Raw genomic sequence first — 17,027 nt, forward strand, 5'->3', positions numbered from 1 at the left:
TTTTATAACTTGAAAAACTCCTTTCAACATCAATGGAAGTAATTAAGGCGTATTTAAAATAACTTGTTAATTTCCGTTAGAAATTCGTAAAACTATGGTTAAAGGTGTAAATTCTCTTGACAATAGAGGATTTAAAAGAATTACCAGAATTATAGGTACCTACTAAATATAATAAAAGTAAATAAAATTCGGATTTCCGGGTAAACCAAACCTACAATCATTTTATAACGGCGTACGATGAGCACTTATAGTAAGTACTTTGTGTAAAGATCGGGTATTTTCTAAGAAAAAATGAAAGGCAGTGAATGAGCCGTCTCTCTTCAGGTAGTTCTCGAATTAATATATATGAAGGGCTTAATGTGAAACAATGACAAGCCTCAAAAAGGTAAAAATGAGATATTTGACTTTGAATGTTAAAAATAATATTAAAAAATCCAGTAACAACTTTTATTGTTTTAGTTTAGATATTTCGATGCATCATGCCCTATGAGATCATAGTTGACAACAATATTAATAAAATTACTTGAAACTCGAGAAAAAACAGCATTTATTTAAAAAAAAATGTGGCATGTTACATTATTCAAATAATAATAAATACCCAAATTTTAGATATATGTAGATTCATAATTTTCTATTATTGACTGAGTTCGTGGTGGTTTCAACCCTATACGTGTTAAACAGCGCTTATTTCTTTGTCTCCATCAACTTGTTGGAATTTTTGACGGGTGTGTTTGGTTTTGTCCTTTTTATTGACGGACCTTGTTCATTATCCTACAACCAAATGCAATAATATAACAAGCCACGTCACAAGCCACTACATTAATCTTGAATGGTAATAATGTGACATTTAGTGCCACATTTAGGAAAAAATTACATATCGCTGTATTTTCATTACTTGAGTCACTTCTAGATTGTACATAGTCAGGGTTACGTGTGGGGTTCTGCTGTGCTAGAGACAAACTAGACCTATGCAATAGTGTGATCATAGATTTATCGGGCCATCTATTAACGAAGGGCTGAAATAATTTGTTAGTGGCTTGTTATAATATTACTTTATCCAAGAATAACACTAACTTGTTTTGAAATCATGTGTGGCTTGTCATTGTTTCACATTAAGCCCTTCATATATACATACGACAGCCTGTGCGGGGAAATATTTTGTGTTGAATTAAAAAATTTTAAATTTTTTTTGGACTTAAATGTTTTTAAATAGGCACAAAATATGCATGTTTCTTTAAAAATATGCATGTTTCTTTAAAAATATGCATGTTTCTTTAAAAATATGCAAAATTTAGTAAAGTCCTCAAATATGCGAAATATGCATGCAGTATGCATTTAGCATAAAATCCGCTCCCTACTCATGACTCACCCTGTATAGGGTGGAAGGCACTTATGGAACAAAATTATTTCTGTCCTTGTTTTAAACAATTTTAAAAAACGCCAAGACCCGTTCATTTTTAAATATAAATACACGCTTTTTAAACCTAAATTTGATTGTACAGGGTGATTCACGCAAGTCTAGCATAGTCCATAAGCTTTATTTTTAATGAAACACCCTATATATTTTTATATTTTTAAAAGTTGCTTAACAACCTGATTTCATCGAACTACATCATGTATGGTATATTATGAATAAGACAGGGTGAAATTTTGAAATTATAATGTGTGGAAACCACTTATGGAAAAAATTGTTTGTGTTCTTATTTTAAAAAATTATACCAAATTGTTCTACATATATGGTCCACATATTGTTCATTTTGAGCGTCCGGTTTGGGGGCGGGGAGAGACGGGGGAGATGGGGGAGAAGTCGGTAAATTAGTAGTTTTTTACGTTTTTCGTCAATATTTCTAAATCTATGATTTAGGATAAACAATGTTCTATACAAAAATGTTCTACATAAAATTTAATAAAATTTCATAAAAAAAGGTCCTATACATAATTGTTATAAAATCAACGGTTCCGGGGTTACGGAGGGTGAAAAGTGGAGGTGATGATGATTTTGGGTGGTGAGGCTGACGTTTTTCAAGGGCTTATCACTAACATACCATCGGCCACTAAAATAGCAAATTTTATTTACAAAACACAATGTTGTTAAAGACAATTTCTTTCATCAGTAATAATACCTATTATAAACAATTCCGCTCACAAGGTGCCATTTTTTGGAATTCTGCTGGCTTGAATATTAATCTAGCGGAACATCTCCCCTGGAGTGGGGTTAAGAGGTGAAAAATTATTAGGGTGGTAATAAATTAGTTTAACATGGGTGAAAAATTATTGCATAGGTTAAATTGGATTCCGCTCATGCAATGCCGTTTTATCGAGAATTTTGCTAGCTTGAATATTAAGCTAGCCTGACATCTCTCCTGAAGTGAGGTTAAGGGGTGAAAAATTATTAGGGTGGTAATAAATTAGCTTAACATGGGTGAAAAATTATTGCATAGGTTAAGTTGGATTCCGCTCATGCAATGCCGTTTTATCGAGAATTTTGCTAGCTTGAATATTAAGCTAGCCTGACATCTCTCCTGAAGCGGAGTTAGGGGGTGAAAAATTATTAGGGTGGTACTAAATTAGTTTAACATGGGTGAAAAATTACTGCATAGGTTAAATTGGATTTTGCTCATGCAATGCCGTTTTATCGAGAATTTTGCTAGCTTGAATATTAAGCTAGCGTGACATCTCTCCTGAAGCGGGGTTAAGGGGTGAAAAATTATTAGGGCGGTAATAAATTAGTTGAACATGGGTGAAAAATTATTGCATAGGTTAAATTTTATTCCGCTCATGCAATGCCGCTTTATCGAGAATTTTGCTAGCTTGAATATTAAGCTAGCGTGACATCTCTCCTGAAGCGGGGTTAAGGGGTGAAAAATTATTAGGGTGGTAATAAATTAGTTTAACATGGGTGAAAAATTAGTGCATAGGTTAAATTGGATTCCGCTCATGCAATGCCGTTTTATCGAGAATTTTGCTAGCTTGAATATTAAGCTAGCGTTACATCTATCCTGAAGCGGGGTTAAGGGGTGAAAAATTATTAGGGTGGTAATAAATTAGCTTAACATGGGTGAAAAATTATTGCATAGGTTAAATTTGATTTTGCTCATGCAATGCCGTTTTATCGAGAATTTTGCTAGCTTGAATATTAAGCTATTAGCGTGACATCTCTCCTGAAGTGGGGTTAGGGGCTGAAAAATTATTAGGGCGGTAATAAATTAGTTTAACATGAGTGAAAAATTATTGCATAGGTTAAATTAAATTCCGCTTATGCAATGCCGTTTTATCGAGAATTTTGCTAGCTTGAATATTAAGCTAGCCTGACATCTCTCCTGAAGCAGGGGTTAATGGGTGAAAAATTATTAGGGTGGTAATAAATTAGTTTAACATGGGTGAAACACTACTGCATAGGTTAAATTGGCTTCCGCTCATGCAATGCCGTTTTATCGAGAATTTTGCTAGCTTAAATATTAAGCTAGCGTGACATCTCTCCTGAAGCGGGGTGAAGGGGTCAAAAATTATTAGGGTGGTAATAAATTAGTTTATAATGGGTGAAAAATTACTGCATAGGTTAAATTGGATTCCGCTCATGCAATGCCGTTTTATCGAGAATTTTGCTAGCTTGAATATTAAGCTAGCGTGACATCTCTCCTGAAGCGGGGCTAAGGGGTAAAACATTTTTAGGGTGGTAATAAATTAGTTTAACATGGGTGAAAAATTATAGTATAGGTTAAATTGGATTCCGCTCATGCAATGCCGTTTTATCGAGAATTTTGCTAGCTTGAATATTAAGCTAGCGTGACACCTCTCCTGAAGCGGGATTAAGGGATGAAAAATTGTTAGGGTAGTAATAAATTAGTTTAACATGGGTGAAAAATTACAGCATAGGTTCAATTGGATTCCGCTCATGCAATGCCGTTTTATCGAGAATTTTGCTAGCTTGAATATTAAGCTAGCGTGACATCTCTCCTGAAGCGGGGTTAAGGGGTAAAAAATTATTAGGGTGGTAATAAATTAGTTTAACATGGGTGAAAAATTATAGTATAGGTTAAATTGGATTCCGCTCATGTAATGCCGTTTTATCGAGAATTTTGCTAGCTTGAATATTAAGCTAGCGTGACATCTCTCCTGAAGCGGGGTTAAGGGGTGAAAAATTATTAGGGTGGTAATAAATTAGTTTAACATGGGTGAAAAATTATTGCATAGGTGAAATTGGATTCCGCTTATGCAATGCCGTTTTATCGAGAATTTTGCTAGCTTGAATGTTAAGCTAGCGTGACATCTCTCCTGAAGCGGGGTTAAGGGGTGAAAAATTATTAGAGTGGTAATAAATTAGTTTAACATGGGTGAAAAATTATTGCATAGGTTAAATTGGATTCCGCTCATGCAATGCCGTTTTATCGTGAATTTTGCTAGCTTGAATATTAAGCTAGCGTGACATCTCCCCTGAAGTGGGGTTAAGGGGTGAAAAATTATTAGGGTGGTAATAAATTAGTGAAAAATTGGTGAAAAATTATGGCATAGGTTAAATTGGGTTTTGCTCATGTGGCCATGCTAGCTTAAGGTACCTTGTATTATCACGGGCTTACCCTTTTTCCTACCATTTGTTACGCACTGCAGTGGCGTGCTGGCCATATAAATGAATCGGTGCAATCACCGAGAGGCTGCGGCCTCTTGAGGCCGGTCAAATAAGATTTTTTCCCAAAAAATTTTTATGCAACAAACATTTTTTTTTAATTTCTAATTGAATGATATTAAGAAAATATTTCAAAAACATTTTGTATTTTGAATGTCACTGATATCTTTAGAAACAAGGAACATAGACGGTTTAATTCTTTAACATGTGTTTTAACTGGTTTTAACTGAAACAAAAGTTTGAGACACTCTGTAGGAAGGAAAACGTACAAAGGTGGGTATACATCGAAGTTATGTTGTAGTCCCATATTTTGTGAACATTTTATTATTTTAGTTTCTGTGATATCTTTAATAACAAAGAAACTAGACTATTTTACTATTTAATATGTGTTTTATCTGAAGAAATCAAGATCAGAATAGAAAAGACTAGAGCTACTTTTACCAAAATGAAAACAGTTTTATGCGGAAGAGAGCTAAGTTTAAATCTTAAAATTCGCCTGATGACATGTTACGTGCTGTCAGTTCTTTTCTATGGAATGGAAGCTTGGACACTGAAAAAGATCGATACAAGGAAAATAGAAGCATTCGAGATGTGGATGTACCGCAGGATACTGAGGATATCGTGGACAGAGAGAGTGACAAACATGGAAGTGTTGCGAAGGATGCAGAAAGAAAAAGAACTTGCGCTTACTAAAAAGCGCAAACTGCAATACTTGGGACATATAATGAGGGGACAAAAGTACCAGCTACTACAATTAATTATTCAGGGAAAAATAATAGGTAAAAGATCCATTGGCAGAAGAAAACATTCATGGTTGAAGAATTTAAGAGATTGGTACAAGTGCAGCAGCTGCCAATTATTTAGATCTACGGTATCAAAAATACGCATAGCCTTGATGATAGCCAAACTTTGGAACGAGGACGGCACCTGAAGAAGAAGAAGAAGATGTGTTTTAACTGATGACATGCGATACGTGAGGAGGTTATGTCGTTATCATACACTAAGATGAAATTATTTTCTATATATAGTGCGAAAGAAACAAAGTGTTCAAATAAAGGAAATCTGTGTAATGTACCTCTCGCTATTTAAAGAGACTCTACGTAGACACCAAATTCGTACTTACTCTCAAGGAAAGTCCACCCCAAAACATCACAGAGCCTCTATTAAACAATCTCGTCTCTTATGTTGCGCTTTGCATACCGCTCACTTGGTCGACAAATATATCTTAAGGTTTCAACCAGAATTGTTAACGTTATATGCCCCTCTGTTTTTAAAGGTTTGTTAGCTCTTATTTTTTATTGTTAATTTAGTTGTGTTTCAGATAAAACATGTCATGCTAAAGAATTAAACCGTCCATTTTCTATGTTTCTAAAGATATCAGTGACATTCAAAAAACAAAATGTTCACAAAACATAAGACTACAATACGATTTCGATGTATATCAACACTTCAGCTTGTCCTCCCTACCCTACAAAGTGTCTCAAACTTAACATCAGAAAAACATATCTTTTCTTCTACCCCGTATAAGTTAAAAAAAAGAAGTTTGAGTAAACCTTTGCCAACTGGGTAAATACCAAAGAAAAATCTAAAATAGTAAAAAAATAGCGGAATCCGTTAATGTTAATCTGTTCACGAAAAAATCAACTATGAAAATGAGCATAATTTTAGGTAATGCATAAATTTTGAAACTATGTATATTTTATTATGTGATATGTGATGATAGGTGATAATATTTATTATTTGTAAGATTGCTTATTCCTAAATAAAAAATATAGCAAATTTAAAAAAATTTCATTGAATTCAAAGTCTTATGTTTGATTTAAAAATAATTTATATTTTTGTTTTATAATTAACGAATAAAAAATACTGATAACAGAAGGTAAAATGATGATGGGAGGCCGCTTTTCTATAAAATCACCGGGCCGCTCGAAAAGTTCCAGCACGCCACTGACGCACTGAACAATGATCATGAGAAATACTGTAGTATAATATACTTACCGTAATTGGTGTTATCCAGGCTTTTGTTAAAAGTATTAGTAAATTTTGTCAGTACATTAAGAGTTTTCGTAGACTCATCGTGGCTCTTATTCAATATACCTTCGATCTTATGTAAAGCTTGTTTTAATGAAGCGTCTTGACAGTTGTTAATAGAATTTTGTAACTTATTAATTACGTCTTTTGGTGGTAGCTGTTTTACCTGACCATGGAGATTTTTCAGATCTTGTGAAATGTCTTTAATACTAGATTTTTGACCATCCAAAGCTAAAAACAAAATATAGATGTAAACAAAAAAGTAATCGACTCGATATAAGGTTATAAGTTCGGTAATATTCTGAGAAAATATAAGATAATTATAGTAAGGAGCAAAATATTATAGTAAGGTATAGTAAGGAGCAAAATTACGGAATAAATTAATTTTTTCATGAAATACAACTTTGGAGACAAGTTCCGAAACAGGGCGATTTTTATTTTCAAATGATTTTTTGGCATATAAATCATACTAATGACGGTATCCATCTGGGCGTGATGACGTAATCGATTATTTTTTAATTGAAAATAGGTCGTGTGCTAGCCAATTTGAAAGTTTATTCAATTCTCTATTCTTTTGGCTTAAATCGCAGGAAATTGGCTGCAGGAAGCTCAAGACCAACAGACCTAAAAGAAATGAGAGGAGGCCTATGTTCAACTGTATGTTGATGATGATCCTAATATGCCTGTGACTCTAGACTCTAGTCGTGGATAACCTCCTTACTAAGTTGCATGATTCTGGTTTTACAACTCAAGGTTATGCAGATGACCTAGTTGTTACAATTAGGGGCAAGCATGACCAGACTATCTAGTCTCATGCAAAATGCTCTAAACGAAATCAAAAACTGGTGTTCGAAGGAGGGCTTAAATGTCAATCCTATCAAAACGACTCTGATACCGTTCACAAAGAGACGTAAATACAATTTACAGGCTCCAATTATGAATGGCATCACATTAGACTCTTCCAGAAAAGTAAAATATCTGGGGGTAGCCCTAGATCAAAAACTCAGCTGGAATAGTCATATTGAAAAAATCTTATCCAGAGCCTTGGTGGTAAGTTGGACCTGCCGCAAGACATTTGGAAAGACTTGGGGCCTAAAACCCAAAATGACTCTCTGGACATACGCATGGTCACATACGCATCACTCGTATGGTGGCCAAAAACACAACAAACAACAGCTAACGCCAAGCTGCAAAAAGTGCAGCGGCTAGCTTGTCTGGGAATCACAGGGGCAATATCAACATGCCCCACGGCAGCCTTAGAAGCGATGCTGAACCTTCCTCCCCTGCAGTTCTGCATAAGGAGGGAGGCAGTAACCACCGCCTTTAAGCTGCGACAGACACAAATAATGAAACCTGGCGATCTAGTGGGCCAACCTAAAATCTTGGAAGAAATTCCTTTAAATTCTAAGGATAAGCCGACAGACATCATGCCAGTCAAATTCGACTTCGAAACACCATTTGAAGTGGTCATAAAAAACCACCAAATGGATGAATCACTTGAACCGAAACTGGAGGAAGGTTCACTCGTACGGTATACGGATGGATCTAAGATATATGAAAGGGCAGGAGTTGGAGTTACTGGGCCGAACTTCAGGCTATCCAAATCTCTTGGAAACGCCCTAACTATCTTTCAGGCAGAAATACATGCCATACAGATTAGTGCCCAAGAATGTCTCAACCGAGACACTCGTAGGGCAAAAGTCTTCATTTTATCAGACAGCCAAGCTGCCTTAAAGGCTCTAAAGTCATTTACTTGTGAGTCAAAGTTGGTTTGGGAATGTAAATAATCCCTTAAGAAGCTGGCGGAACGCAACAAAGTAACTTTGATGTGGGTGCCTGGTCACATGGGAATTGCAGGAAATGAGGAAGCTGATAGCCTCACAAAATAAGGGTCTAAAAAGCCACATCAGAGAGAAACTCCGGACCTGGGAACTCAATCAACTACAACTATATTGGTCCAACACACTAGATAAAAAGGCAAGCAAAAAGGCTCATAAAGGTGTCGCCTAGTGCAACAAACCGCCTTTTCGAAATGAGTAAAAAAGATATAAAAATGGTCATTGGCCTTCTCACTGGTCACTGCCCTCTGAGATATCATCTCAAAAAAATGGGTAAATCAGATAGTGAGAACTATCGTTTCTGTGACAACGAAAAAGAAACGGCAGGACAGAACACATTCTATGCAATTACCACTGTTCTGCAAACGACTAAAATTCCTAGAAATGGTCACCCTAACGCCCTCTGACATGGGAAACAAGTCACCTACGATGCTAATCAATTTTATCAGAAGTATTGGCATCCTAGAGTTTAACTAGAATAAGGTATGCACAAAATATCTTTATAGGTCGAAGTGCTGAGAGGCTCCATAGCCTTAACGACCTCACATAATCTAATCTAATCTAATGCCTGTGACACAATTGTAGGTAAAGTTGAGAAGAAATTTAGAAAAAACAAGTTAAATTTATTATAAAAGGTATATTTATTAAAATTCCCTAAAAACGGCTACATCACAGAACTAGTTTTCGATCGGATGACCGATCATCATCAGTGCTGACACGATACTGACATGCTAACCCCCAAAATACAAAAATATACGGATAAAAACCCTTTAAAATTGATTCGTCATGGAAACATAGATTATATTTGTGAACTGGAACATGGATGCGCAAAATATCACATGTATTGTGCTCGAGGTACCATTTGAGCCCAAATTGAGTTGTTCACATGTTGAATAGATGATGGCAACTTAAATAAAAGTGAAACTGGCAGGATGAAAATGGCAGGAAACAGATCTTTCTTTGCAATGCAACATCTAATGAAGTCAAAACTTCTTTCACGAGGTGCAAAAATCCAGATATATAAGACAATAATACGACCAGCAGTCGCGTATGGAAGTGATACATCGACGCTAACAAAAAAAAAAGTAAATAAATTGTTGGTGTGGGAACGTAAAATCCTTCGAATGATATATGGCCCTTGCGGAGACAGCGTGACAAACGAATGGAGGCACAGATACAATAACGAGTTACAGTCTCTATTCGGAAAGGAAAATCTAGTCAAATATATAAAGGCTAATAAACTTAGATGGGTAGGACATGTGATACGCAGTAACGACAGTCGCCTTATAAACAATGTGTTCTGGGAAAGGCCAGATGGAAGAAGGTCTGTAGGACGGTCTAGAAAAAGGTCGAAAGATGCAGTCAAAGAAGATCTAGAGTAAATGGGAGTGCGACAATGGGAATTAGTGGCACAGGACCAACAAACATGAAAGGTAATAGTAAACGCGGCAAGAACTCACGAAGAGTTGGAACGCCATTGATGATGATGATGAGAAATAGATTTAAATCATTTGTTTAATTGTTTGCAAGGCTTCTTATCAACAAAGTGTAGCATACAACATTATAAACTTTATAACAAATATCTATATTCTTCTTCTTCAGGTGCCATCTCCGCTACAGAGGTTGGCAATCATCATAGCTATTTTAACTTTTGAGGCAGTAGCTCTAAATAGTTGTTTTGAGCTGCATTCAAACCATTCTATCAGGTTCCTAGGCCATGAAATTCGTCTTCTTCCGATGCTTCTTCTACCATCTATTTTTCCTTGCATTATCAGTCGTAGGATGCCATACTTCTCGCCCCCCATCACATGTCCGAGATACTGCAGCTTTCTTTCTTTAATTATAAGTTCAACTTCCTTCTCTTTACCTATTCTTCTCAGTACTTCATTGTTCGTAACTCTATCTACCCAGGAAACCCTCATAATTCTTCTATAGGTCCACATTTCAAAGTCGTCTCATTGTCTCTACATTTAACGTCCATGATTCCACTCCATAGTATAGTACACTGAATACGTAACATTTTGTTAGGCGTACTTTAAGAGCTAATGTTAAATCTTTGCTACATAGGACCGTTTTCATTTTTACAAAATTAGAACGTGCTTTTTCGATTCTGACTTTGATTTCTGCGGTGTAGTCATTATTTTCTGTTATAAGTGTTCCTAAGTAAGTGTACTTTTTTACTTTTTCGATCTGCTGGCCCTCTACTATCAGGACCTCGTTAGTATTATGGTTGTCTTTACTAATTGTCATAAACTTCGTCTTTTTGATATTGAGAGAGAGTCCGTACTCCCTACTGCACCTTACTATTTTACTCATGAGTCTTTGCAGGTCTTGTAAACTATCGGAAATTATTACTGTATCATCTGCATATGTGATGTTGTTAACTAAGACTCCATTTACTCTTATGCCGACTGTTTCATCTTCCAGTGTTTCTCGCATTACCTCTTCAGAATCAGCGTTAAATAAAAGAGGTGATAGTATGCAGCCTTGCCTGACTCCTTTTCTTTATTTCCATCTCTTCAGATGTTTCTTTTTCAATTCTTACTATTGCTCGCTGATTGTAATAGAGGTGTATTATTAGGCTTAAATCTCTTTCATCTAGGTTTTTATTTTTTAGAATTTCCATGAGTCGATCATGTTTTACTTTATCAAACGCTTTATTGTAGTCTATAAAACAGACGTAAGGAGGTAGGTTAACATCCAAACATCTCTGTGTCAGCACGTTGAAGGAGAATAATGCCTCTCTGGTACCCATACCATTGCGGAACCCATATTGAGTGTCACTAATATCCAGTTCCAGTTTAAAGTGTATTCTGGCGTGGATAATTTTCAATAGAATTTTCAAGGTATGTGACATTAAGCGTATGGTTCGGTAGTCACTGCATTCTTTGGCATTTACTTTCTTTGGCAAACACACCAATGCCGATGTCAACATTTCTCTAGGGATGATTCCCGTAATATAGATAGCGTTGAACAGTTCTACTATTATGTCCAGGTTCCAGGCTAGGTAATTCATCTGGACCAGCAGATTTATTGGTTTTCATAGAGTTTATTGCCTGATTAACCTCCGATTTGGTTATCTCTGGGCCTACATCTCCCGTTTGGTTATCTACGGATGTACTAGCTTCTCTCTGGTCATGAAATAGTTCCTCGATGTACTCTTTCCATCGTCGTAGTTTTCATTCTGTCTCCATTATACTATTTCCATTTTTGTCGAGCAATATATTTGAGGTTCTTCTATTTCCTATTCCGGCTAGTTCTTTGACTTTTTTATGTAGGTTGAAGTTGTCATAACTGTTTTGCAGTACTTCAATTTCTTTACATTTTTCAGAGAAGTAGGTTTCTTTAGCCTCCCTAATTTTTCTTCTTATTTGGTTTTTGAAGCTGTTTATAGCGGGTTTTATTAATGGTTTTGTTTTTTCTTCTTTCATTCATCAACTCTAGAATTTCCTCCGTCATCCATTCTTCTTTCTTACATTTGGTTGTTGTTACTACTTTCTTACTTGGCTCTAATATAGAGGTTTTGAAGAATTGCCACTGCTGTTCTACGTTGCAATTATTTGCTCGGTTTCTGTCTAGATTTGTGACTTCGTGTTTTAGATTTTCTGTTGTTTCTTCTGACTTTAGTTTCTGTATGTTAAGTTTATTGTTGTTGCGGCTTTTTTGCGTCTTTTTTAGTTGAAGTTGAAACCTAGCAATAAGAAGATTGTGATCAGAAGATACGTCCACTCCTGGATATGCCTTTACTGCCTGAATTGAGTTTCGATATCTGTGCTTTACATGGTCCTACATTAGGGTAGCATTTTCCTTCGGCAATTTTTGCGTTGAAATCACCCATGATCACTGTTATGTCTCTAGATGCTGTGAGATATAATGTTTTTGGAGTTCGCTATAAAAGTTTTCTATTTCTTCTTTTTTTTGTCAGCAGTTGGCGCACAAATCTGGATTAGGTTCATTTTTCCATGGGTTGTCAATAACTGCAATATTATGATTCTTTCGGACATCGGAACGAAGCCTGTTACTGATCTCGTTACTTTTTCGCTGAGGATCATAGCAACTCCATATCTGTGTTGGGTGTCGCTGCTTCCAGAGTAATAGATTCGTCCATTGCCTGTATTGAGTTTGCCAGAGCTGACCCATCTTGTATCGCTTATTTCTAATATATCGATATCTAGTCGCATCATCTCTTGCTGTGTATTCCTTAGTTTCCCAGGTTCATACATACTTCTCACATTCCATGTAGCGATTTTGTAGTTGGATTTGTATATATTTAGTGAACAGGGATTTCGCTGACTAACGGCCTGGGAAGCCCTGTCGTTACTGTTGTTTCCTTTCTTCCCCTGCCGAATCTTGGCATCCGAGAACCATGATTAGTAGGTTATTGATTGTCATTTCTGTAAGCCATGACGATTTCTAGGGATACTCCATGAGTCTTTAATGCAGTGGTTTCCCGTTGCCTTCTGCATTCTTATACGGTTGACCATTCTATAGAGTTCATCCGCCTTCGAGACCGATTTCTCAGTCTCAGGACAAAAGAGTGCTCTGCCACTTACCAACTCATCCGCCCGAAGCCGTTGGTCAGTAAGTGGGGGATTGCTTATACCGGCAATCATTCGGTGAAGAGTAGGTATGTAGTAGAAAGAAATATAGTGACCCTTCTGCCCTCGAAAACCTAATAGCCATTCGGGGTCGGAAGAACAAGAGGTAGCCAAGAGAGGCCGATAGGAAAGATTAAAGACATTTCACTCAAGACTAGTTGAAAAAGAGTAAAATGTGAAGGCTCTTATGATCCGCCAGGTGCGTTTCATAAGCGTATGAGTATTAATACACTTTGTATTCCCGCTCATACTTCGGGGTGTTGACTACAGGCTGTATGGCTCGTCCAGCATGCCATAGCATGGAGGATAGGGTGCACGCCATTTTACAATTTAAACTATATGCACTGATTCAATCACTGATACAATCTATATCCTACATTAGTTTTAAAATAATGTAAGTTGAAATAATAATATATTCTAAAATATTGAAATATAAAAAGTTACCTTTTATGACATTATTCTTCCACTCATCGTTTTCTTTATTGCCAGTTTTACTATTATAGTCACCTAGTTTTTTATCATACTTATTTAACAACTGTTGACTGTCATTGAAGTGTCTTTTTAATTTTTCCAAGTTATCCGATGATTTGTTATGTAAATCTTTAACTTGTTGGTTGTCTGTCTTAATTTTAGAAATTTCGTTTTCGATTTTTCCTATAGTATTGGTAACTTTGTCGATTTTGTTCATTACTTCTTTTTCCATTTTCTCAAAGTCTTTCTTAGACATTACAGGTTCCGTGATCTGAGCAGGAGGCTCATTTGCTGAAATCTAAAACATCGGAAAATATAAATGTTTATGTTTTGTGGCTATATGTAAATATTTTAGTAAACATGTATAATACTGGAAACTACGTTTTATTGTAGTTGATAAACCGATAGCTGTTCATTAAAAATTGCTAAACATTCTTCATCGAAGAAGTTAAACATTCAATATACCGTATTAAGTGCAAATAAGCAGAACAAGTTAAAAAATTCACGTGCTTAGGCAGTATTCTGAATGACGACTGGGATCATTCATAGAAAATAAAATGCAAAATCTAAAGAGCCAGGGTCGCATTCTTAAAGATGAAGAACTTACTAGATAGCAAAGATCTATGTTTACTTCTGGAAATGCCTATTTTCAAGTAATATTGATTCTATTTTATGGTACGGTTTTGAGGAGTGTAGATTGTCAGAGGCTATGGAGAAACGAATAGAAACATTTGAACTCTGAACATATGGAAAAGTCTCTATAGAGAAGTCATGACATCGACCCATAGTGAGCGTAAATAATCTTCTCGAGTGTGAACATGAGCCATGTAGTGTGAGCGAGACACAACAATTCACGATTGAACGCTCCCTAGCCGATTGCATCAGTTGCAGCGGTTTACGTTACAGCAAGAGTTAAGAGCTCGTAAATATAATGTGTGTTGAGAGGTTAAAGATATGAATTACTCCAAATCATATTGGAAGGTAAAGTACAGGGCAAAATATCAGTAGGAAGAAACCAGAACCCGTAGATGAAAGATTTGAAGAGATGGTTTGACCACTCATCCGCAGAATTCTGTAGGGCAGAAGTTGGCAAAACTACAACTGTCATTTCCATCGCCAATCTTCGAAACAAGACGGTGCAATAAGAATAAGAAATATAACATGGAAAGTTTGAAACAAGATTTAACGAAATTTCTATATAAATTACGACTTACCACAAAGTTACAAAATATAAACTGAGAAAATATGTCATCGGTAGAATTATACCAATAAATTAAAAAATCGATTCATGAAGCTGCAAATGAAGATTTAACAAAAGGAAACATAAAAATAAAAATCAAGAATGGTGGTGAAAAAAATGCAAAGAAGAGGTTTATAAAAATGTTTATCAACAATGTTATGTTTAAAAAAGATGCAATTTTCATTATAGGGCAGTTGATAGAAAAATACAACAATAACAAGGAATAAAGAAACAAACGCTCATATGGTATTCACTGATCTTGAGAAAGCATATGACATGTATGAATATGTAAAGATTGTGAGAGATGTGTATGAGAGAGTAACAACTAGTGTTAGGATAAGTGTTAAAGAGGCTGATAAATGACGAGTGAAAGTAGGATTGCACCAAGGCTCGGTGCTTAGTCCTTATTTCTTCTCATTAGTTTTGAATCAGATAACTGCGAAACTACAGGGTAACATTCCCTGGTGCTTAATGTATGCTGATGATGTCGTGTTATTAGAAATTAGTGAAAGACTTAGAAATCTTTGATTCAGAAGAAAAACTGGAACAGTGGAGACAAGCTCTTAAGGAAAAAGGTTTAAACCTTAGTAGGACAAAAACAGAGTATTTGGATTGTTCATTTAAGGATTAAGTTACTACAAATAAAATGATATCTTTGGATGGTAAAATGATTGTGAAAAGTAATAGTTCTAAATAGCTAGGATCGGATTTACAGAGTAATGGTGGAATAGATGGAGATAACTGCAGTAGAATTACGGTTGGGTGGATGAAGGAAGCAAGTGATGTGTTGTGTGACAGAAAAATTCCAATGAAGCTGAAAGGAAAATTCTATAGAACAGCCATAAAACTAGTTATGTTGTACTTAGCTGAATGTTAGGCAGTTAAAAAGAAAGAGGAATAACTAATGCATGTGGCGGCAATGAGAATGCTTAAATGGATGAGTGGAGTGATAAAAAAAATTAAAAGTGAGTATATTAGGGGAAGCTTAGGGAGGGCACCAATTGAAGCCAAAATAAGGGAGCATAAGTTAAAATGGTTTGGTCATATTAAACGTCGAGACGTTAATCACCCAATATGAAGAATTGCAGCGGGTTCCTGGAAGGAATAGGAGGGGAAGATCAAAGAAGACCTGTGGGAGACGCTAAGGCAGGACATGTCGGTAAAAGGGATTGAAATTAATTATGACCCAAGTCAGAAACTTATGGAGAAATGCAATTAGTGACGCCGACATAGGGACAAAGGCTAATATATATATAATAAAAAAGTTTAAAGAAGTTATTGAAGATTTTGCACGAAGCTGTAGTCATTTGGAGTGCCAACCGTTGAAGAGAGATCGCACCGTAAGAACAAGAATCAGATTACATGTTTTTTTAGAGAATCTGAACTAAATTTCAGAAATCAGAATGAAAATTATGATGTGTGTAGGTGTACAAAAGAAACACCCTGTAGATATTTGTTCGTTTTTGTGTGTATATAGTGTGATTTTCTTGACTTTTTATAGCTTAAATAAAATAATGTATGAACGAACCTTTGAAATAATTTCGTTTTTCATCTCCTCCATAATAACAGGCAGATTTTTCTGTATGTCAATGACCGCCTCGTACGTCCTCTGCAATTGCATTTTTTCTCTTTCGTTCGTTTGCATTAAAATCGTTTCGACTGCCGCCAATCTTTCATCCAATCTACCGACGGTTCCTTTGAGCGGATCTAACATTTTTATCCTCTTATCGATGTTCACCAGGCCTTTCTTTAATTGCTCGCCGAGCACCCTATCGCGGTACTCGTGTTTTTCTAATTTGTCACCCGTCGCTCGAACTACATTGACAATTTGTAAAATTGCTACCCTGATATCTTCATTTCTGAAAATTAAAACAATTATGATTAATTTATTATCGACGACAAACGATTACAGATTAAATTAGGGTCTTCTCATTATGTCAAGCTCATAATTTTATAGATGAATTAAAATTTAAGGGGATAGGCGCTAAATTTCGGTTATAATGCTTTTTTAAATGCATTCATTTTTTCAAATACTGAGAAAACTAATAGGTATTTCTTTTTTAATTTAAAAGCAGAATGAAAGATTACGTTATTACTACCGAGTAGTGATATGGAAAAAGTAACTATTCGTTACAATACAAAGTACTCGTTACTTACGAATTCCGAAAGTAACGATTACTATACAGAGAGTCAAATCGTTACTTTGATTACTCTGATTCTTCGTT

General features: G+C 35.7%; 1 protein-coding gene across 3 annotated transcripts in view; it reads right to left on the bottom strand.

The window, feature by feature from the left end:
- The window catches only part of LOC114338947 (myosin-4), a 179,971-nt gene that overhangs the window by 81,968 nt on the left and 80,976 nt on the right, over positions 1-17,027 (bottom strand). For all 3 annotated transcript variants that reach the window (XM_028289570.2, XM_028289571.2, XM_050646866.1), the window contains 3 exons: positions 16,331-16,661; positions 13,536-13,860; positions 6,623-6,886 (listed from right to left, as the gene is read on the bottom strand). In XM_028289570.2, coding sequence (XP_028145371.2) covers positions 6,623-6,886; positions 13,536-13,860; positions 16,331-16,661 — 920 coding nt within the window. The remainder of the gene's footprint in view (positions 1-6,622; positions 6,887-13,535; positions 13,861-16,330; positions 16,662-17,027) is intronic.

This window comes from Diabrotica virgifera, chromosome 3 (genome assembly GCF_917563875.1).
Source record: "Diabrotica virgifera virgifera chromosome 3, PGI_DIABVI_V3a".
In the NCBI taxonomy this organism is placed as follows: domain Eukaryota; kingdom Metazoa; phylum Arthropoda; class Insecta; order Coleoptera; family Chrysomelidae; genus Diabrotica; species Diabrotica virgifera.